The sequence below is a fragment of the Cornus florida genome, unplaced genomic scaffold, assembly GCF_030987335.1.
Source record: "Cornus florida cultivar Cherokee Brave unplaced genomic scaffold, ASM3098733v1 CherokeeBrave_3.0.0_Hap2_Chr11, whole genome shotgun sequence".
Lineage (NCBI taxonomy): Eukaryota > Viridiplantae > Streptophyta > Magnoliopsida > Cornales > Cornaceae > Cornus > Cornus florida.
Window position 1 is genome coordinate 121,377,867 of NW_026775581.1, and position 24,454 is coordinate 121,402,320.

At 34.1% G+C, this 24,454-nt stretch overlaps 1 protein-coding gene across 1 annotated transcript; it reads right to left on the minus strand.

Moving 5' to 3' along the window:
- Positions 1-8,549: 8,549 nt before the first annotated feature.
- Positions 8,550-11,385, minus strand: LOC132284536 (transcription factor bHLH94-like). The gene is made up of 3 exons (XM_059786644.1): positions 10,108-11,385; positions 9,434-9,823; positions 8,550-9,064 (listed from the first exon to the last, which is right to left on the minus strand). The coding sequence occupies exons 1-3, from the start codon at positions 10,582-10,584 to the stop codon at positions 8,969-8,971; spliced, it is 963 nt and encodes a 320-aa protein (XP_059642627.1). The 5' UTR covers positions 10,585-11,385; the 3' UTR covers positions 8,550-8,968.
- Positions 11,386-24,454: the final 13,069 nt, after the last annotated feature.

Below are 24,454 nucleotides of genomic sequence, written 5' to 3' on the forward strand. Positions count from 1 at the left end.
TGCACATCATGTGCACGACCTCGTTTCAGGCACATGACGTGCTCATGATGTGCACTCATGGATCCAAATTTCATGCGGTTGATAGACCAATTTTGGAGGTAGTTTTTTAGATAGTGGAAGTTGAAGCAAATACATTTGAGTTTTCTAAATATGATCGAGTTGGGTCGCATAGTTACGTTCTAAAATAAATAAAGGTGTAGTCTTTCTAGAAATATTCTACTAATGGAGCTTTGATGATGATCCTAACTTCATATATAGATAATAAGTTAGTATTATTACTCAATTTGTAAGAATATATTTGATACTGTCAAAGCTTGCATCAAATGATATATTTACTCATATAGAAAGTTTTAGTTCTAATTGCCCCTTTTTTTTTTTCACCAATCTGGTAGTAGTGAAATATATGGTTTGTAATCGGTTCTCCATTTTAGTATCACCGATACACATCCTCCCAAATTGATTTTGCTAGCTTTAAACAAATATGGTTTAAGACACAATACTCAATTCTAACTAACTATAATAAAGTATTTAAATGAAATTTGAAAAAAAAAAAAATTCTTTATTTTTAAATGTTGCTTCTTACTTATAATTATTGTAATATTATCTGATTGTGATTCAAATAGTTAGATATACTCCGATATAGAACTAACTAAAGTTATATGTGAGGCTTTTCAAACTTTATGAGACTAATAAGGTACTGATTTATGTTGAGTTTATGTAATTCTTTAATTTACTACTTTGATATCTAAGCACTAGCATTTGAGTTTTCTGAATAAATAAATGTGTAGCCTTTCTAAAAATAGTCTACTAATGGAGCTTTGATAATGATCCCACTTCATATTTAGCTAGATGATAAGTTAGTATTGCTGTAAGAATATTACAGCAATATATTTGATACTGTCACAGTTAATATCAAATGATATAATTACTCATACAGAAAGTTTTAGTTACTTTAGTTCTTGTCACACACACACACACATATATATATATATATATATTTTCCTCACCAATCTTGTGGTGGTGAAACATATGATTTGCAAATCTTTCAAGTTGGTTTTGCTAGCATTAAACAAATCTGGATTGCTGAAACATAGCACAATCTTAAGTAAAATATTAAAATGAGAGACGGAGTACATTGTTTGTGATAAGTTTGAAATATATTTTCTTAATTTTTAAAAGTTGCTTCCTAATGGAAAATTATAATAAAAGTTGTGATTGAAATAGTTGGTGTACTCAGAATTTGTACATAGGAATCCTTAAAAGAGTGTTGCTCACATCAAGGTGATACAACTGTCAGTTTGAACGAAAAAGAGAGATATAGATGGATAGAGATGAAGAGAGCGTGACGTTGAAACAAATATCTTGGCTTTTCCATTGAAAAAAAAAAAAAAAAAAAAACATTTAAAAGTGTTTATGGTAAAATAGCAAATTGTACCGAAAAAATTATATACACAGTACACATGGGTGATGACACATTCTTCTCTCACACAGATGTCTAAACTATACAACTTATACAGTTAAGGAACCCAGGTAGTCCACTGGAATAGAACCTTCAGAGTAGCTCAATACAGATAACATACTATCCTTGACCGAGTTAGAAACATCACTCAAATAGATCTTTTTCTTATTAACATTGGTTTTCTTGCCCGAGAGCTCAGGGTGGTATAGGTTTGAAGTTTTGCAGGCTTCTTTATTTTTCTTTTTTCCATGCCCTTCATTGTGGTAGTATTGTATTGTTGGTGACAAAGGCGTTTGCTAGCATTCTCACCAGTCTTCATGGCGACAATGTTGGTTGTTGCGATTTCAACGTTCTTGTATGACCAAATATTATATTATGTTTGCGTGCGTAGCTATTTGATGGCATTTAAAAACGAATGTCTTATATGAAAAATATGCATATGAGGACTATAAAAATCTAGATAATAGTTTAAATTGTTTTTCGGACAAATTACATGTAAAAAATATGTGAATAAAATATCTAGAAAATTATAACTCTAGAATAATCTAGCAAAACTAAGTGGGTTGAAGTGGTCTATAAATGTACGAATAACTCAATAATCTAGCAAAATTAAGGGGTTGAAGTAGTCTTTAAATTTAAGAAAGTATTTGTCAATGAAAACCAAGATAGCTAGTTTATTTTCTAAAATCATGTTCACTGGTAAGTGCACTACTAGTTCTTTTATATAACAAAATCAAATGTTAACAATCAAACAGAACTCCATCTTTATCATATTTTACTATCACTCTTTATCATCAATCCAAACTCAAGGTTTGACATATCCTAAATATTATTATATCAGTCCCCTTTAATATCCGATACTTCAATGCAAAAAGATATAAATGAATTTCATTAGACGAAAAAACTAAAATCTGTTCTCAAAAAAGTTGTTTCTTAACACTGTTACATAATAATCCTTTAAAGTCCTACATATCTAGCCTTGAATCAAGATTCAAGACCGCCCAATAAAAGAGGGCATTTTGTGCACATCATGTGCACGACCTCGTTTCAGTGGAATCAACATTCAGGATTCCCTTCACACAAGAAGGGATTTTGTGCATATCATGTGCATGACCTTGTTTCAATGCACAGGATGCCTCTGCATAGGAGGGATCCAGATCCCTTTCGATTCTATTTGATTGACATAAATCTTTTTGTTAGTTTGAAACGTGTCAAAGAATAAAATAAAAATCAAAACTAAATAGTCAAACTAAACTCCCGCCATAGTCTGTGTGTGTATATATATATATATTTTTTTTCATGTTTTTAACGATACAATAAAAATCAAACTTAAATCATCATATTTTAACTTTCCCTTGTTTTGATCTTCCACCTCTGTTACCACCATATTTATTTGATGACATCATTATAAATGTACTTAATGGCATTTCATTATAGAAAATTATTTTTTACTACCAATTAATGAGATGTAACAATAATTGATTTGTACAAAAAAAAAAAAAATGCGAATAGTGTTCACTACTTGTGTTTCATGATTCTTCATTTCCTCCTGTTTTTTAGGAGGACAATAAACACAAGTAGTGAACACTAAATTTTTGAGAATACCTAGATAAGAACAAATTGAACCACCTTTTCTGATTTAATACTACTTTTGATTGCGTTTAGTATATAGCTAGAGATAGGAACAAATTGAACCAATTTTCAAAGAGATGATCAGGTAAGAAAAAATTCAACCGATTTCCTGTTTTAATTCGTCAAATACTCCCTCACTCATTTTCCAATAAAATTAACCATTACTTTCAATTTAAACATTGTTTCCTAAGGAAAATCATACTGAGTTATATAACTTATCCAGTTGTTGTGATTTAAATAGTTGGATACACCTACAGCTTTTCGTGATGATTTAAATAGTTGAATATGCCTACAGCTTTTCGTGATTCGTCAAACTGTGCTAGAATACTTTGTTCGCATCTTCATACTAAAATATGGATCAAAAGGCTATAAACAGATATTTTATTGGATAATCTGTTGTAATTCTGTTTCTGGGCTTAGCCGAAGTGTTTTCTTTTTTTTTTACCAGGCTTAGCCAAAGTTAACCGCTTTTATTTAGCTTGTTTCGGCCTGTGGGTTGGGCTTGTTTTACATTAGGGATTGGGTTGGTATTGGCCTTTGCCTGATCTTGATTATAATGTTACTGCCGAAGAATTTTTTTGAATGGTTATCGACTAACAATGTCAGTGCTAGATTGCATATGAAATTTCTTTAAGATTAACTCTTTCCATATACAAGTAGAAAATTGCAAAGGATCCGGTTAAAGGTAATTCTTGAGTGTAATTTTTTTTTTTTAACACTTGAACCTTTATGGCGCAAATCAAAATCTAATTGAGAGATTTTTGTTTCAAATAGTGAAACTTATAGTGATGTTCTCTTGTTGTGATTCAAATTGTTGGTATACTCAAAATGGTACATAGTTACTTAAAATCCTAAACACATATGGGCACTAGTATCATCAATTTATAACCTTTTTTGGTCTAATAATTTCATAACAGTACAACATAGTAGTAAAATATATATATAAGATTACACAATTTTTGTAGTAAATTATTGTGCAACATTTGAGATGATAAATGATCTAAAAGGCGGACAATTCGATTGTTTTATGTTAATAGAGAATGACATTACAATAATGTTATTAATTATAAAAACATCATGATGATGTATATCTTTCACTCACATAAATGGAGTTTGAGTCAGATACATCCGATTTTCGAATGTTATATCATTACTCTTTAAATAACTGTCCTGTATCATTACTTTCTAGATAACTGTCCTGTATCATTACTATCGAGAGAATCAAATGTAAATATCTCATCCATAACTGATTACCAGGAAGAACTATAACAGAAATTTGAACTTCAAATCTTAGTCGTTTGGGGTTGAGGTGGCTGTTGTAAGATTCCAATTTTTTTTTGACTTTTCAACAATGAAATGAGAACAGCACGGAATTCAAGTTCTGTACATAGACTGCAATGAATTCATTTGTGGATTGAATCTTATTATAATGAGTTGTTGATTTGCTGAAATTTAAATTTCACACAGATTGCTGAATATATTGTAAATCTCATGTTATCAGTGAATCGTTGAGCAGAATTTGTCAGTAGAAAAAGAACATGCAAGTGTTTTTCAGTCAACTCTTGTCATAATCACATGCTACGTACATGTATTAATAGCAACTTAGAAAGTAAGAACTTCTGGGAACCGTTCTTGTACAAAAGTACTTTTGGGTGGCTTTACAGCTTTCTTTTGAGCTCCCATAGCTTTTTTGCTGTTTCAAACTTCTTGTGAGAATCAAATCTCCTCAAGCTTTGTGAATATTGAACATGTATGTATGTATATATATATGTGTGTGTGTGTGTGTGTTTGTCATGATATGAACTTTTAGAAAGGTCAATGATACTGTCTATGATTTTTTCAAAAATCCTGATCTATATATGTATATAGTCCAGCTAGATGAAACATCTCTCTCCAAAAGGTCTTTTGGCATACATGCTTGTACAGGTTTGTGCAAATAATTGTAGACATCTATTCAGGTGACCTCTCTTGTGATGTCCTCACTAAATTGTGTTAGGAATGGAAAAACAATCACACAATAAACACAAAATTACTGGGCAAAATTTTTGCCTATGTTTACGGAACCCATAAAAAATTTCACTATCAATAATGGGAGTTAACAATAGAAAGCTCTCACGAAATCCTAACAAATCTCACTATCGATGATGGGTGTTTACAACATAGAGCTCTTACAACACCCTAACAAATTCGAGTGCTAGCTTTTCAACATTAGCAACCTTAACACGAAAGAAAAAGAAAACTTACATACAAAGGGCGTCCACAGGTATAAAACATAATTAATCTCCAAAAGAAAAAAATAAATAAAAAATTGTGATGCAGTCTCCACAACCTTAACAAATTTACAAGTCTTATTTATTTTTATTTTTTTAAAAGGTTAATCAAAATGAGTCTTAATTTTAGCAAAACTGAAGTCATTAATTCAGTGTATTAATCAGGTCTTAATTATATATATATATATACACATATATATATATTGATAAATGCACTATCTTCAAAGGATAAAATTATATATAACATACTTCCTTATCCCATAATACCTAACTATTATGGGACAGAGCGAAATATTCTAATCAGGTCGAAATCAAAATTTATAGTTTCACAAGCTTATTGCAAAAATGTCTTGAGTATTAAAACACAAATATGCTACTAAAAATTTAGTTGCTAAAATATCATGAAACAGAGAATTGGAATGAGGAATTTGTTATTTTGGTCTATCATTGTTGGGCGTGTAATTGATGTTTTTATTGACGAAAGTCTTCTGATATTACTTTAAAGAACCTGCAACGAGTCCGCACAAGGGTGTCTCTTCCCCGCAAATATAGAACCATCATTGCTACGAAATAGCTGTCACTGAAAGACATGTTTCATCTTAAGTCCCTATAATCATATATATATATATATATATACACACACACACACGTGTGTATATATGTATATATGTAACATTGTTGAAATTTTACCGCAACTTTACCAAATAGTTACCACTTTGTTGGTTAATAAGTGTTGCAAGTTTATAATTATTGAAACTTTTGCGAAGAATATTTGTCTTGGATTGCAAACCATTTAATCTCTTATTTGAACATTTTTCTTACTGTTTCTTCCAAAAAATTCATCCACTAGTCCATTCCGATCAAATATAGTGACAATGTTTTATTGACTCTTAAAGAGACTGAAACATAAATTATGTTCAGGTGGCACAATGTAATAAAAAAATTTCAGAGAGAATAAATTTAATTTTTTAAAAAAAATATACAAACAAAAATGTAATTTTTTTTATAAATTTAGAAAAGGGTAATTTTAAAAAATTATCTGAAAACATATCTTTTTATAACTAAATTTTTAGGAAAAAAAAGAAAAACTGAACTACAATTTTCTGTTTTCAGAATTTCAAACCAAGCAGATCCTTAATTTTGAATGAGGAGAAAATAAGCAAAAAGCAACTTAGGGCTGCTTGATTTGTAACTTTAAAAATAAAAAATTGTATAAAAACTATGCTTCGTTTATTTTCTGAGAACTATTTTAAAAAACTTAATTATAAAAATGTTTCTTTTCCAATAGTGTCTTTTATATTTCTCTAAAAATAATTTTTTATTTTCTAAATTTTTTAAAGCTATTTTTAAAATTTATACACCAAGTAAACCCCTTAACTTTATTATTTTTTCTTTTCAACACAAATTCACAACTTTTTTTGGTCTGGAATAGGTAGTACAAAGCCCAAATAGTAAATGGGCCCAACAATAGGAGACCATAAAGCTGGGATGAGTAAGAATGAGACAACACAGCCATGGAGGTGACCCCACAGCGAAAGATGTTAAACTGGGTAGCACCCTGGGGCTAATGGTCACACCACCATCATTAGTGACCGACTCGAGAAATTTTGTGTGGGGTAAGGTCTTTAAAGATAAATTTATATTGTGAGTTTATTTTTGTAATTTTAAAAAAAGAAAAATTATAAAATGTAAAAAAAGTTAAAGAATAAAATGTAAAAAAAAATTAATAATAATCAGTGGGGGCAATTAAAAAATTAATACAATTTTAGTGGGGGCATCTTCATAAATTATTAAAAAATTGAGATATAAAATGCAAAATAAAAAAACAAAATTCAGTGGGGCGAATTGTAATTTTAGTGGGGGCATCTTCATAAATTTTTTTAAAAAAATGATGTATAAAATGAAAATATTAAAAATCTAGTGGGGGCATCTGCCCCCACTGGTCTTATGTTGAGTTCGTGCCTAAACATCAACATAGTTCTTGCTTTTATAAGTTATAGATGGAGTCTGTCTCATAAATTCTATTTTTTTACCTTTCTCTTCTATTATCCATTTTTTAAAATTTAAGTGTTTTAAATCATTTTTAATTACTTTATCTCATGTAAATTTTGGTCGACCTCCCAACCAATGATAAGACCATATATGCTAAAATGACAAGGAGAAGCATCATAGTGTTTTTTTTTTCCTGTAAATGGAGAAAAATAAACACTTTTATTTAACAGAATAATTATATATTTTGTTCATTTTTCAGAAAAATTTCAACTGCATGCTTAGCCTATGTTATCACTTATCACTTTATCAGTCATGGGATGGGATGGACGAGAGGAAGTGGATTCTTTTTAAGGGTTTGAAGTTAAAACTATCCAAATATGGAAATCCCAATCTTTTCTAGTTATTCTAATAAAAATAAATAAACCCGGGCCATACTCTTTTTGTTTTATTGAGAAGGCCCACTCCTAATCTACAGGTTACCCACCCTTGTAGGCCCAAAATTTGGAATTCGTGGACCACTAATGGACAATTTTTGTTGTTCCCTGTCTTGCATTCTCATTTAAAAGTCATAGATGGGTGTCTTGGTGTTAATTCAAAAGATAATGTCAGAGCTAGCGTTCAATGTTTCTAATAGTACTTTTTGTTTTTAGAAAATTAAAAAATTAAAAAATTAAAAAATAATATAATGTTAGATTATATTAGAAGGTGTAGTGGCTCAAGCTCCCACACTTCAATTTTTACTTGAGACTTTTATCCAATCCCATAATGGAACACGGACATAGAGAAACACTTTTTAATTATTTGAAATGCCTAAAGAGTCCTTTTTACTATTGTTGCAAAATGACCCTAACATCCCTCCACCAACTTTACTAAATAACCCACTTTTTTTTTTTTACCCCTCTTCCTCACAAATTCTCAAGATATGTAACACAGTCTCTCTATTTATCACTGAACATAGTCTCTCTCTCTCTCTCTCTCTCTCTCTCTAAATATATAAATATGGTAAAGGTTGGGCCGAGGGGTATTAGGGTTATTTTGCAACAACAATAAAAAGGACTCTTTAGGCATTTCAAATAATTGAACGGTGTCATGCCAGTATAGTATTTTGCTCAAATTCATTATTTCAAAACCACATAACTTTGATTTCATAAAATGATAAGTAGGGGTACAAAAATTTATGTAATTATCCTATTTTAGACTACCGACCCAAACAAATCCAAAGTGCTTTGGATCATGCCTTGTGTTTAGGGTTCACTAGATTTTTTTAGACTCACTCTAAATATAAATAAGATTCCCTAATCTCTTCGGGTCACATCTAGCTCAAATTATTCCAGACACGAATCTAAGGGCATGTACCTACATTTGAAGGATTAGTTTCACTCAAATGTTGAAGATACCCTCATTATAGATAATCAGCTTTTCATTGGCAGATGCACTGAATTGGCAAAAAGATGCTCCCACTTCAACCATTTCATGGTACATCATGTTCCTAGAAACATATATATATATATAATACAATAAAGTCGGAACCTTAAACCTATGATTTCAACTACTAATAATTCAATTACATAACATGGGAAAATAATTTGCCGATCACAAGAGAACTTAGGGTTTCTCAACATGACATGGCCTCCTTTTGAATCTTATCCACCATCTCATGCACAACATTTGCTATCTCATTCACTGTGCTCAGCTGACAATCATCTTCCACCTGTCTCCAATCCCAAAAAAAAAAAAAAACGAAAGAAAGAAAGAAAGAAGAAGAAAAAAATGCCATATTAAAAAAAAAAAAAAAAAAAATTTAAAAATGGTATGCAAACAGTAATAACTTCCAAGAAAAACAGAATCTATAACAATAAATTCAATAATATAGACTTAAATTAAGGAGTAGTTTGCTGTCATTTTGAAATAAAAAAACCATTAATGTTCATTGTGTTTTTCACAAATGTTTCTAATCTATATTTAATTCTAGACAAGGGTTCTCAATTATTATTTAATTTTATTTGTAAATTAATCAACTTCCTCTTCATATATTTGTCAAATAAATATGAAGTAAAAGTTTACATGTAAAATAACCAACCTTGACGCTGAAAGAATAGAGCACCATATGATCAACAGTGGTGACATTAAGATGGAGGATGGTAAGGCCGAGCGAGTGAAGTCCGGTCACCATCTTCAAGAGCTGTCTCGGTCTTCTTTTTGTTAGTACTTTGATATCGGCATGGGTATCCGCCATGTTCACTTCGATCTCGGCCACCGGCTCGCGGGTAGCGTCCGCCACTGAGTTGTTTTGCCGAGTTGAACGAGTCGAGTATTGGGGTGAGTGGAAGAAATTGGTGAAGAAAGGAGAGTAACCCATGTTGGACGACTGTTGTTGACTGAGTTGCTTGTGTGCTTCCAAGAATTGGAGGAGTTGTTCAAGTTCCTTCACAAAATTAATGGCACCCCCTACTATTGATGCTTGGTCCCCCTACTTAAAATAAAGAGTAAAACCTCAATTATTGCAAAGAAAAGCTATACAACACTAACACAATATTTAATCATATCGGACCTACCTACTTTCATATAACTAGGACTACTCCAATCAAGCTGCATTAATTTACCTCAACTTTTTATTGTTCGAGCGGGATTCGGATAAAGATTTTGAATCTTTTTACCTTTATCTTTCGGGTCAGTATCAATGGGTAATACTATATCATTAATATGATTGATGTATATTAAATTATATTTTTGAGAGAGAGATTGAGAGAGTACCCTTTGAGCGTAAGAAGGCGGCATCAAAGATCGGAGGACGGCGAGATAGTCATTCATCTGTTTGCGGCGATTTCTTTCAACAGCAATGTGAGTCATCCTCTGGTTCTCCACGTCTTTCTCGTTCTTACAGTTTTTAGTGCGCCGTCTCTTTCGCCGGCATGAGTTGGGTACCGGAGCTACAGACTTAGTGTAGCCAGCTCCGGCGAAGTATCCTTCATCTGTGAAAACCTCTAGGGAAGAAGAGATGGTCTCCCCAGGCACCTTCACGCTTTGCACAATCAATGATGATGGAGTGTCCAAATATCCATTGAAACCTTGCTCCATCATAGTCATAGTTTCGGAGTTGACCTTTTGATCTTCTTGAAAGCCAAAGCCAAAGCCAAAGCCGTAACCTCCTACACATCCCGAAGGACTGTAGAAATCTTTGCTGTCATAACTAAACGGGTCTTGTTTGAAGAACACAGCTTCTAAGGCCATTCTCTCTCTTTATCTCTAAAGTACTTCTAAATTCTTGACCAAGAAGGGATCTATTTCTCTCCTTTTAAAGGCTTTTACTCCTTAATAAAACAACATGTAGTGTACACTCTACACCAAACCAACTTGGACCAATCACATAGTAAACATTGTGTGGTGTGTGTGAGAGAGAGTGATTCTCTCTCTTATTTTAGTATTGCTCCAATTAGTAAACAATTGTTGATAGAGAGGAATACATGTATTCGAAGGAGTGTGTAACACACACTTATATAAGAAAAACCATGTACCCAATTAATATTTCCATAGAAACTAACATTGATTGAGTACTAATTAACATAACATCTAGCAGATGATGGAAAAGGAAATTACAAGAGTTATATTGAAAAAAAAAAAGAAAAAGAAAAAAAAAAGTGCTCAGAGACAGAGAGAGAGACAGAGAGAAAAAGGAAAACATAGAGAGAGTCAGTCAGTAAGAGAGAGAGAGTGTTGGGTGCAGGCAGGGGGAATCCATGTGACTGACCATACAAACAAAGGCAGTCTGCAATCATCTACGATAAAGACTATTCAACTCCCTTTCCAAAGACTGTCTTCTTTTGTGTTCAACGCCCAACTTCTCCTTTCTATCACTCCCTTTTTCTTATCAGCCTTTCTATGCTAATCCCATTTTCGATAAATAAAAAAAAAAAAAAAAAAAAAAGACATATATTCTCCCTCTCCTCTTGAAACACACACACACACAACACGCCACACGTTTTTGTGATTCTCTATTCCTTTCTGTAACTCACTATCCTTCCTAAAAATCACTATCCCATTGTTGGTATAATCGAGGATAGTTTAATTAATCATGCAAACTAAGTAATATATGCACTTGGTTTTTCACCCATTTATTGTCGTCATTTGAATACCTAATAGTTATTGTTGTAATTGTAAATTAAGAAGTGATTGGGAAACTCATTAGTTTCAATGTCGTCTCAATTAATTAAGAAAAAAAAATGTTGGCATATTCAATTAAAAATTACAATTTTAAAAATAATTACCATCAACATTCATGTATGAAACCATATATAAATAAAACAAATCATGAATCTTTCTTCCCTACCAAGAACAATGATATAAATAGGTTAATTTGAACCTGTAGTCAGTTTTTGTTGTGGGAAAAGAAGGACCACTTGTTTGTTGTTATAATAATATTCGATCACAATGTTTGATTAAGGTGTGTGTGATGGGATTGGGATATCGATTTTGTCGGTAAGATTACAAATGTAGATGGATGATTTTTCTAAACGCACCTTGAAATTATGTTCGATATTATGTTTTTCAGATTAAGCACGCAATGCTGAATATAAATTTTGATATAATTAATCTTTTTCAAGGATTTCCCATTTCTGTGACCTATTTTGGAGTTCTCTGTATAAACAGCTAGTATTGTCCTTATTTGCTTTGTTATATATATGAAACAATTGTAGACAAAGTTAAAGAATTATTTGAGTACCTCCTTGAACCAAACAAATTCCTATAAGAATAATTGTATTCAGTCCGAAAAATTTGGCCCAATAATGCATCATGGCATTTGGCCATACTTGTTGAAATGAATAAATATTATAATTCTTTAGATAAACAAAAGTTAAAGAAAAATAATTTGGAGTCCTGCAGTTGGACTGATTCGAAATGGTCACATCACGTGATGGTGAGGTGTGATATTGTGATTATTTTAAATTTGTTCGACTATCAAATTTTCAAATGAGCACTCAAGCTAAAATAGTTTTGTCATTAGGATTGGGAAACTTTTCTAAGCCCGACAAATAAAAACTTACACTTCACGAAATCTATGTGGCAAGAAACATTTTGAATGTATCACCATTATTATTTATTTGTGTTTCAACCCCTACTTTTTCTTTAAAAGACAAATACATTTTGTAGAACTTTAACAGGATGAATATATTATATATTAAAATTTCCTTGATATAAATTTTAAAACAATAAATATTTATTTATATAAATTTTAATTATTCTCCTAAATTAAATTCCCACCAAAGTTCAGTAACAGATGATATAACACTTCATTTTATGACCCTAAATATTGGCCTAGTTGAAAAAATACTTGAGCCCGGTGCTATAAGGTCTCATTATTGATTTCTTTTCGGTGCAAACAATTCATTAGGATCCATGCTAGCGGACATAGTTCAAATTTTACCTAATTAGTGTGGAGTGCGCTTTGCATGAGTCTCGTGAATTAGTAGGACAAAGCCCCGAACATTGTCACATAAACCCTTCTTCATTACTTTTAATACAATCTGAATTGATAAATACTCATATGTGTGCGACTTTAATTAGAATTAATTGATCAATATTTGTTCTCACCAAGGGTTATGACTCTGTTTATGTTCTCTACCTATCAAAATTGAAGATTAAAGGTTCAAGAGGCAAAATGGGCGATTAAATTATTTGATATGACAAACTAATAAATAAATAAAAGTGATGCAGTATTCAAAAAAAAAGAAATGCAAACATCACCACCCTATCACAACATATACCAGAAAAATCACTAAATGTTGAATAATTTTGTTGAAAAAAAAATATAGATTTTATGATAGCAATCATTAGAAAACAATTTTTTATTTTATTTTATTTTTTTTTTTGAAAGTTAAAGTTAATATTAAAATGGAGAAAGATACAGTGTAGTAGTTAGCCCAATGCTAACGCAATAGAACTATACAAACACAGCCCAGAGGCACAATGGGAACAATTTTCTTGTTAAGCTAGTTTCCCCTAAATATTATTGTGAAAGACGTTTGATGAGAAGTTTATTGGAAACAAGTCAAAAACATGGTGTCCATTAATACAAGTCTGTAGTGTTGAAGCAATAACAATTTTAATCCAGAAAGCAATGTATGTATACAATAACAATTTTATATCGATCATTATCAAGTGAAGCAGGGAAGAAAAAAAAAATTTCGAATTTGGTGATTAAAATGGGAACATTAAAGCTCTGCAGTCCACATTAAACTTCTGTCTCGTTCTTAACCAACTTGATCCCTTAAGATTTGCGGGTAATCTCTTTGGACAAGACTAAACTTTATACTAGCTTAAATAATATTAATGCAAAAACTTTAAAAATTGACTCTTTTAATCTCTCTCTTAACTTAATCTAATGCAACAAACTGAGTTGTTGTTAACGAGTTAGTGGTTTGGGAGTGCCACATGTAAGTATCTTGAGGTAAGGACTAATTTAGAAATTGTGTGAGGAGGGGCAATAGTATAATTTTTTAAGTAATTTCCGGGGTGTTAGTATATATATATATATATATATATATATATATATATGTCAAAATGAATAAAATAGTAAGATATATTACTAAAAAAAGAATTATCCTCCCCTACCTCAGAGCATTGTAATATGGCACATTAGAAAGAAAAAAAAGGTTGTATTAAACTTGAGGTATTGTACTTAAGTATAAGTCAATGTTTTTTTTTTTTTCCTTTCAATAACTGGGGTATTTGGAGCTTTGTGTCAGCCCTGCAACCAAAAGGCTACACCACGCAGGCACTACGTAGACGCTCAGCCAACGATGACATGACAGCCTGCATGGACCGAGAGTTTTCTAGACTTCTTTACACAAGTATGGAACTTTCTGGAATTCTCTAGAATAGTGTGGAGTTGTCTAGTCTCTTCTGGACTTGTCTAGAGTTGTATAAAATTCTCTAGAATTCTCTAGACTTATCTTGTACATTGTAGATAGTTCTTGAATTGTGTAGATAGTTCTTTGAAGGATTCTAGACACTTATTCTAGGCCACACATTTGTACACATCTAGAATGTTCTTGTAAGGGACAAAGGCCTATAAATAAGAGGTGGGAGTTCATTTACTCCTCACCAAGCAGCCAAGTTGTAATCTTCTCCTTGTAAGCAATACAAATTCTATACATTCCCAAACTCTCTTACTCACTTGCCTAATCTCTTCATACACACTTAAGTAAGCAAAACACTTGTCTAGCCTTAGTCTTCACTAAGCTAGCATACTTGGGTAGGCTGACTTAGCGCTTCAAGGGGGCTTGAAAGTGTCTAAAGCCGCATGTGAGCTTGGAAAGGTCCAAGTCCGTGACAATTCGTATCAAAGCTAAGGTCGTGAGGCGTCACACCTTGTGTAAAGGAAGCTATGGCGGAGCACTCAGACATGACTAACATCCAGGAGGATGAGTTGCATGGAATGGATGAAAGCCGCCCTCCAGTCGAACCGAGGACGAGGGCTAAGTCGAAGGACATCGTTGCGGGCTTAGAGGCACGTTTGGCAAACATAGAGAAGTCCATGGCCAACGTGAAAGGGTAGCTTGAGGATGCTTACCAGTGCATAGACGAACTGGAGTTGGAGGACGTTGAGGTCCAAGATGCTATCAAAGGGTCACTCAATGCCCTAAGTGGTGACTTTCAGTAGGAGCTCCAAGCACTTCGGGAACTTATGTTGGGCGAGTTTGCCACCCTACATGGTTATGTTAATCCGGAGCTTAGCACTTTTCGCGAGCAAACGGAGAAAATATGAGCGGATTGGGCATTATGCAAGCGGGCAGTGGCGTCCGGCACAGCTACTACGGGGGTAGTAACTCCCTAGGTTGATATTCCCAAGCCTAAGTGCTATGGTGGGAACAGGGTAGCGAGGGAGTTGGAGAACTTCCTCTTCAGCATGGAGCAGTACTTTGAGGCTACGGATATGACAGATGAGACCATCAAGATACGCACGGCAACCCTCTACCTTACTGACCATGCCATGCTATGGTGGAGGAAAAAGTACGGTGACAAGGGCAAATGTACGGTCTCTATTGATACTTGGGCTGATTTCACAAGAGAAATTAAGAAGTATTTCTATCCTGAGAATGCCGAAGATGAAGCCAGGGGCAGACTCCGACGGCTAAAACAGGTTGGGTCGATCCGGGACTATGTGAAGGAATTCACTAACTTGACTCTTGAGATCCCGGATCTATCCGACAAGGACTCTCTTTTCTTTTTCATGGATGGCTTGCAGTTGTGGGCCAAGACAGAGTTGAGGCGGTGCAACGTGCAATACCTTGTCACGGCTATTATAGAAGCGGAGTCCTTTATTGATTTCAGCTCCAAGAAAGAACCCTCGTCTAAGCCAAAGGACAAAGACAAGGTATGATACCCCTCGGATCAGAGACACGGGTTGATCAGGCCCACGCCCGAACTCAAGGGAATATCAAACAATTAATATTTTAAAACGAACACAGAATACAAAACGAAATAAGAAATAATTAACAGCTGGAAGAAACTAAAAATAAAATCCTTTAAAATTAAATACTTAGATCCAAAACCTCCAATAACAAAACAACTCGGGAATCCATCCATTGGACCCCTAATACAAAAATCCAAACTGAAATAAAACTACAAGACATCCAAAATTAACCCATGGAGAGAGGTCCTACATCATCGGAAGAGTGACTAGTAATCTCTGCAATTCAAGTAGAGACTCGATACGCATATACATTATAACCAACTCAAAAATATCTATATAGTCCGTATATATTTATATATCCACACTACAGGACTCTCACTGGACTATGCAAGGGATCTCAACCTGAGTAGAAGGCAACATGCAAAGCGCACCTGAGTGGGCATGAGTACCTAAGCCTAACAGGGTACACCTCAACCTAGCATATCCAGCTACGCATCAATTTTCGTTTTAAAAAGGATATTCCTGATATTTATTTAGTATTAATTTTCATTTTGGTTGTTTTATTTGTTTATATTTGCATTAATTATTGACGTGTATATATGTTAATTTAATTATTTTCATTGTGGTGATTTAATTGAATTTAATTATTTACTTGCTTTACTTTAATTGTTCTAATTATAGTTAATTATTTAAGTGTTTAATCTCGTTGTTTTAATTGAATTAAGTTAATTAAATTTAATTGGTTTTAATGTGACTGTATGGCGGCACACATATAGTTATATTAGGGTTACAGTTTATAGCCGACATAGATTTTAAATGTATGTTGTTATATGGGCCGACTAGGGTTAAGAGTAGGGCTCTGTCTTTAATCATACTGGGAATATGTTTGTATTCACGTCTCTATATATATGGAACAGTACGTTGGTTTAGGGTTACAAACAAAACCCTATTCACTACGGTGAGACAGAGAGAACTTTGAGAGATTTCCAGAGAGGTTCAAGGATAACTGGACGGAGTGCTTCTGGGTTGAACCAAGAGCACCGGAGGTGTAGAACAGGAGTCTCAGACGTGAACGGAAGCTTCAAAGACGGTGGTTTAGAGTTTCAAAACTAAAACTCAAGGCAAATCACTATTCTATTCCTTTCCTTTAATTCGTGTACTGTGCATGCCTAGTTAGACTCCAGGGATTAATCAAGCATTAAAATAGATTAAATTGAAGTTAATATTAATCTTGTAAGCATGTTTGAATTAACTGTTAAATCGATGCATTAATCTGTTTGTGTTGAAAGTTGTTCTCGTTTAAGAATCTGTTTGCATTGGTTTTAATCTTGCTTAACCTTGGTGTATTTGGGATTGGATGCATGCTTATAATTAATTCTAGGACATCAATTGAACCCTGAAATAATTTATAAAAACTGTACAGTGGCTTTGAACTTCGCCGGAGGCGAAGAAGACGAACAGGTTAGGGGATACAGCTCTCAAAGGAAGAAAACCGGCTCACCAAAAGAGGGAACCGGCTCTAAGGCTTGTAGAGCCGGCTCCATAAGGAGTAGAGCTGGTTCCACATGAGGTGGAGGCGGCTACACCAAAGGGAGAGCCGGCTCCTTTGTTTTAGGAGGCGACTCTACCCTATTTTTCTTGGTTTTTCGTGTTCTGGGCTTGGGTTGGACAATAGGGGTTGGTTTAAAAGGTTCCAGTGGCTGTGAATGGGATTTATACTTGTTACAGACTTGTAAAAACTCTTGGGAAGCATGTTGAATTATTATGTCGAAGCATGCAATAATATAAGGTTCAACAATAAACTTGTTTGTGGAAAATTGGATAAATGAATTGAAACTGGATTACCGTTCTTACTGTTTTTCCAAAACAATTTGGATACTTTGCATAGTTTAAAATTATTAAACATGTCTCAGTTGTGTTACAAGCATATAGTTATTTATCTGAAAAAAATAAGTATGTTTAGTTGGAATTAATTGATGGTTACTTCTACTGATTGTTGCATCAATTGCGGTACTGTTTGGATAAGTTAAATGTACAGCCTTATTTTGTTTATATAAAGAACTGGAATGTGATTTCTAAATCTTATACTGAATGCATTATTTGGCCATATACATTATATTTATGCTAATTCTGGAGTTTGGTTGATAAGTATCTATCACTGTTTTGTCAACTCTGTTAACTGAAGGATTGTACGTACCGGTATGGGACGGTGACATACTAGGTATGAACTAGTTCAAACACTAAGTTCTACCTAATTTGGATTAAGGTACGGATTAACCATATAGGTTAAGTCCATCACCTACTTGTGTCGTGTCAACAAAATAGTTGAATGACTTAATGTGGTTTCAAGACGGATGACTATACATATATCAGACCACTACACAGATAGATGGTATTTTGTATTAGGAGGAGTACGGACTTTATATATTTATTATATAGTGACATGGTATGAGCTTAAGTCTCAGGACCATGGTTAGGGCGCATATATCACCTAGGATGGATAACTGGACATAGGTGTTGTTCCCTGGCAGGTCTAGGTACACATAACCACATTATGTGCGATTTGCATGATATCTCTACTCAGGCTGAGACAGACCTATTGGACTAGCGAGCGTCCTATAGTGTGTACTATATATACATATGGACTACTCTAAATATTGTTGGGCTATCTAGGATGTATCTGCTTATCGGATTACTGTATGGATTATAGTAGAATAGGACTTGCATGTGGGCCTGACCCACTTTCTTATTTTTCAGGTGTTCGTCAGTTCCAGGGTTAGAGCTTAGACGTGCAGCACAGATACAGACATTCATTCCTCCGACTACGTAGGAATCTTTTCTATGTTTAGCTTTAGATTCTTTTCTGATGTTTTAGTTTCTATTGGGATTTTTAATAAGGGGGCCACTGGATGGATTCCCGAGTTGTTAAACTTATGGAGTTTTAGAGTATCGGATTTATATTTTGAGGATTTTAAATTAGCATTCCTTCAGTTTATTATTTTTATTTCTTATTTCACTTTGTATTCTGTGTTCGGTTACATATTAATTGTTTGATATTCCCTTGGGTTTAGGCTTGGGCCTGATCAACCAGTGTCTCGGATCCGAGGGGTATCACAATTGGTATCAGAGCACTCTAGGTTCAAGTGTCTCTAGGATGTTTCGTAATAAAACTTCCGCATAGCGTATTCTCTATTGTGTAGAGCTTAAGTTTAGGATTCGTTGTATTATTTTACGGTTCGGTTAATCGTTATGATGTCTGTCTTTCTGTGTTGACAGAATAGTTAACGCAAGAACCAGACAGAACAATCGGCAACGAAGGGAAGTGGCCCGTAGGCAGCGTAAGGAGGATAAGGGTCAATTCTATGAAGAGAAGGAGGAAGTTCAGTAGACTCAGGATTAGGGAGGAGATCCAGAGTTTCCTCCTCACATCAACGACCTTATTGCTCGGGCTATAGAAGCAGTGGTAACAGCTGCACTTTGGAATCAGCCTCAGGTACAGCCGGCACTGTTACCAGCACCGGTTGTTCAGACTGATACTTGGGAGAAGGCCAAGAGTTCTTTCACAAAGGGGAGCCCACCTGAGTTGACAGGCTCCACCGATGCGAGAGCAGCTTACAGTAGAAACAGGACATCGAGCGACATCTTCGCTTGGTTTAGTGCAAGGAAGTTAAGAATCAGATGCTTGCTACCTTCAAGCTAGTTGGGGATGCACTGCAGTGGTGGGAGTCAGTTACCACCATAGAGGAGAGGATGGCATTGACTTATGATGAGTTCAACACACGCTTTGAAGAGAAGTACTTCCCTTATGCAGTCAGGGCAACCATGAAGACTGAGTTTCTTAATCTGCAATAGGAGAACATGACTGTAGCGGAGTATGAGCAGCAGTTCACACGCTTGTTTCTTTTTGCACCGGAGGAGGTGGATACAGAGGAGAAGAAGCGCAACAGTTTCGTTAAGGGACTGATGTGGTTTATCAGGAGAGCTATCACAGGTAGTCCAGCTTATACTACCTATGCTCAGGTAGTAGACGCCGCTCTACAGCAGTATCTGTGATACCCCCGGATTCCCGAATATGGGTTGGCCAGGCCCACGCCCAAATACCAGAGGATATCAAAACAAATTGATAATAAATGAACACAGAGTACAAAAGAATAAAGAAGAATAAATAAAATGCTGACAAGAAACTAAAATGATAATCTAATAATAAACCTCATAATATATTTCCATTAATTAATAAACTCTTCTGATACAACTGATCCTCCAAAATACAACTCGGGAATCCATATTGTGTGGACCCCTAGAAAATCCAAACTAAACAAATGGCAACAATAACTGTCTAAATCAAGAAACTGAATCATAAAGGAACTCCTATGTAGCATCGGAAGAATAAAGTAGACTGATCCCCGCTCAGCACGAACAACCTCTACTCCTGACGAACACCTGAAAAATAATGGTGGGTCAGGCCCACAAACAAGTTCTACTCTACTATAGTCCAAGCAGAGATCCGATACACGTATACATCCTAGTCAATCCAACAATAACTAGTAGTCCGTATATATATATATACACACACTAAAGGAACCTCACTAGACTATAGGGTTGTCTCAACCTGAATAGTAGGCAACATGCAAAACGCACATATAGTGGGCATGAGTACCTAGACCTACCAGGGTACACAATTACACTATATCTAGCTACACATCCCTGGCGATATACGTACCCTAACCACTGATCCTGAGACTCAAGCTCATATCATGGCACCATACTTATATATATATAATCTAGTAACCATCCTATCCAGTATAAATTAATCCTCCATAAGTCATTCAACTTGTTCAGCTAACCTGACCTGAATATAAGTAGGACTTAACATTTTAGTTAATCCATTCCCTTATATAATAAATTAATCCTCTATAAGTCATTCAACTTGTTCAGCTGACCTGACTTGAATATAAGTAGGACTTAACATTTTAGTTAATCCATTCCCTTATATAAGAAATTAATCCTCCATAAGTCATTCAACTTGTTCAGCTGACCTGACTTGAATATAAGTAGGACTTAACATTTTAGTTAATCCATTCCCTTATATAAAATAGGTAGGACTTAACTGATAAGTTAATCCGTCCCTAGAATGCCACCGTCCCATACCGGTGCATTAAACCACACAATCCAACAATTGATGTAATAATTAAAGAAATACATCAAACATTTCAGAAATAACTATGATAATATGATATCAAGTTATCACATAATATGAATGACTTATTATTTATTTAAGCTTCCTATATCATATGTCCTACACAAACTGAATCTTATACATGATGATATTTTATTATATCGTCAAATAAGCATTCTCCATATCCAATTTATCCTACACATTTAATCTCAATTGCTAAAGCATTTTAAAAGATTAAATCCATTCGTTTGTTTAAACATTCAAATAGCAAGCATCGTTATGATTGAGTGTATTTAAATTTATTTAAACCCAAACCGAGTCCCTATTTAATGTTCAGGAATCTTAGGCATGTTTCTACGTTCCATCATTCCACAGATATGAAAATTACATAATTCAAACATGTAAAAATTCACACCAGAAATCAAATCAAAATCATGCATTTATCAATTTATAACACAAGAACAAATATGAACCAATTTCATAAAAACATATGCTTTAATCCAATTAAACATGCATAATTATTTAATTTTATGTGTTTAATAAATCCTGGAATTTCTTTGGCATGTACAGAAACACGAATCAAAGGGAAAGAGATAGAAGAAGAACTTGCCTTAAACTTTCGGATCGAAAGTTAAACTTCTTCTTCCTTGATCTTCTCTCTACAGGTTTTTTTTCCTCCTTCCTTCATTTTCATCCTTCCCTCTCTAACTCTCTCTCTCTCTAGAATATATCACGTGAATATTTCTAACCCTTTTTTATAACCTATAGCTATATATTTATGAGTTAAATAAAATAACCCTAACCCTTTTCCCAATTCAAGTCAACTTAAAAAATATATATATATTAAAATATTAAAAAGGTAAGTAAAATATGTTACATATATAATTTATGTATATCTTTATTAAATAAATAAATTATACACATCCCATTATTTTTTAATAGATTATCCAATAACCATAATATTATAAAGTAACTTAAAACATAACACGTATCAAATCTATGTATATTTTTATTATTTAAATATAAAACATATACATAAGATTAAATATTACTACCCAAGTTACCATAAAAGTAATTAATAAATTATTTTCCCTTTTATATATATTAAAAAGGTAAGTAAAATATGTTACGTATATAATTTATGTATATGTTTATTAAATAAATAAATTATACACATTCAATTATTTATTAATGGATTATCCAATAATACTTAAGTTACCATAATATTATAAAGTAACTTAAAACATAACACGTATCAAATCTATGTATATTTTTATTATTTAAATATAAAACATATACATCAGATTAAATATTACTACCCAAGTTACCATAAAAGTAATTAATAAATTACTTTCCTTTTTATACATGTATATAATATATATCTATATATATACATACATAACTATCCATGGGTAATAATCCACACACATCTAACCTCCTATCCAAGTAGTCCATGTGACTCAATTGGTTAGCCCATTACTACTAACCATAACCATAAAAGAAAAATAAAATAAAATAATAAAATAAAAGAAAATATTTAATTTACAATTAATCAAAACACCATTTAAGCGCATAATCTAATTAAACAATTAACACATAGATAAATACAAATAATACATAGACATGTAATCAAATAATCAAGAAATACCTGATTCAATTAAACACATAAGTGATTAGTTAAATAATCAATTAAATAATTAACAATACAATTAAAACAAATAAATAAATACCGAGACTAACCTTTTAAAATTAGGGGTATTACAGTATCAGTTGACCGTGGACTTCAGACAGGCCAAGAGTGAGAAGCGGGGTGACAGAGACTCTGCGAATCAGTCAGCTGAGAAAGGGAATGGGAATAGTCATCGACAGAACGATAAGGGCAAATTCCGGGGACAGCAGCCTTGGAAGAAGCATAAGGGTGGTTCAGATGCTCCCAGAGAGGTGGCACCTATTCAGCGACAGCAGAATGAGGGACCACAGGTAGGACAGGGTCAGCCACATGCTAATCGACAGAGGAGGCCATTTGGTACTTTCCAGGGTAGTTGCTATACTTGTGGAGAGTATGGTCACACTTCCAGGCAGTGTCCTACAGCAAGGTAGGGACAGAAACAGGGACAGGGACAGCATGTGCAGCAGGGGCAGAGGGCGCCAGTGCCTTTACCAGCTCCACAGGTTCCACGGATTCAGGGACAGACTTATCCGGCTTTACCAATGCCACCACAGCCTCAGGGACAGGTACCGCAGCAGTTACATTATGGCAGGGTGTACAAACCCATGCCACGGGATGTTCAGGCACCTCACGCTATTGAGGGTAAGTTTCCTATTCATGGTTTGCATGGACGTGTTTTATTTGATACGGGTGCTATACACTCATTTGTAGCTAGGACTTTTGTTACTTTATCTGGGATGAGGACGAGAGTATGCACTAGACCTCAGGGTATTTCTACACCATTGGGCGACACAACCATTCTACATGAGAGTGATGGGCCTGTGACACTAGATATCGGCAGACTCAGATTTCTAGCCAATCTATTGGTCTTGGACATGCATACTTATGACGTGATACTTGGGATGGATTAGTTATCTCACTACCATGCCTAAGTTAATTGTTTTGATAGGTCTATTGTATTTACCATACCTGGTCAGGATATGTACGTTGTAGCTATGCCTTGTTCTAAGGAGGGCAGTAGTACTTATTTGTTCCATGTGGAGGAGGAGGTTACTGTATCATTGGATCATATACCGATTATACAGGATTTTTCGGATGTTTTTTAGGAGATTCCAGGGTTGCTGCCTAGTCGCGAGATCAACTTTGTGATTGACTTAGCTCAGAGCACTACGCCTATTGCTAGGGCACCTTATAGGATGGCACCAGTGGAGATGAGAGAGCTGAGGGATCAGATTCAGCAATTACTCAGCCAGGGTTTTATTCGTAGGAGTACGTCACCCTAGGGAGCACCGGTCTTGTTTGTGAAGAAGAAGGATAGTTCGTTTCGTCTGTGTATAAATTATAGGGAGTTGAACAAGGTTACTATTCGTAACAAGTATCCTTTACCCAGGATTGATGATCTATTTGATCAGTTAAGGGGAGCCACATACTTCTCCAAGATTGATCAACGTTCTTGTGATACCCCTCGGATCCGAGACACGGGTTGATCAGGCCCAAGCCCAAACCCGAGGGAAATATCAAACAATTAATATGTAATTGAACACAGAATACAAGATGAAATACGAATTAAAAATAATAATAAGCTGAAAGAATCTAGAAATACAATCCTTTATAATTAAATACTTAAAACCTGATAATCCAAAACTCCATAAGTTTACAACTCGAGAATCCATCCATTGGACCCCTTATTTAAATTCTCCAAACGATACTGAAATAATAAAAATAAAATCCAAAGCTAACATAGAGAAAATTCCTACATAATTGGAGGAATGAATAGCTGTATCTGCTCTGCACGTCCAAACTCTAACCCTGGAACTGACGAGCACCTGAAAAAAAAGGAAGT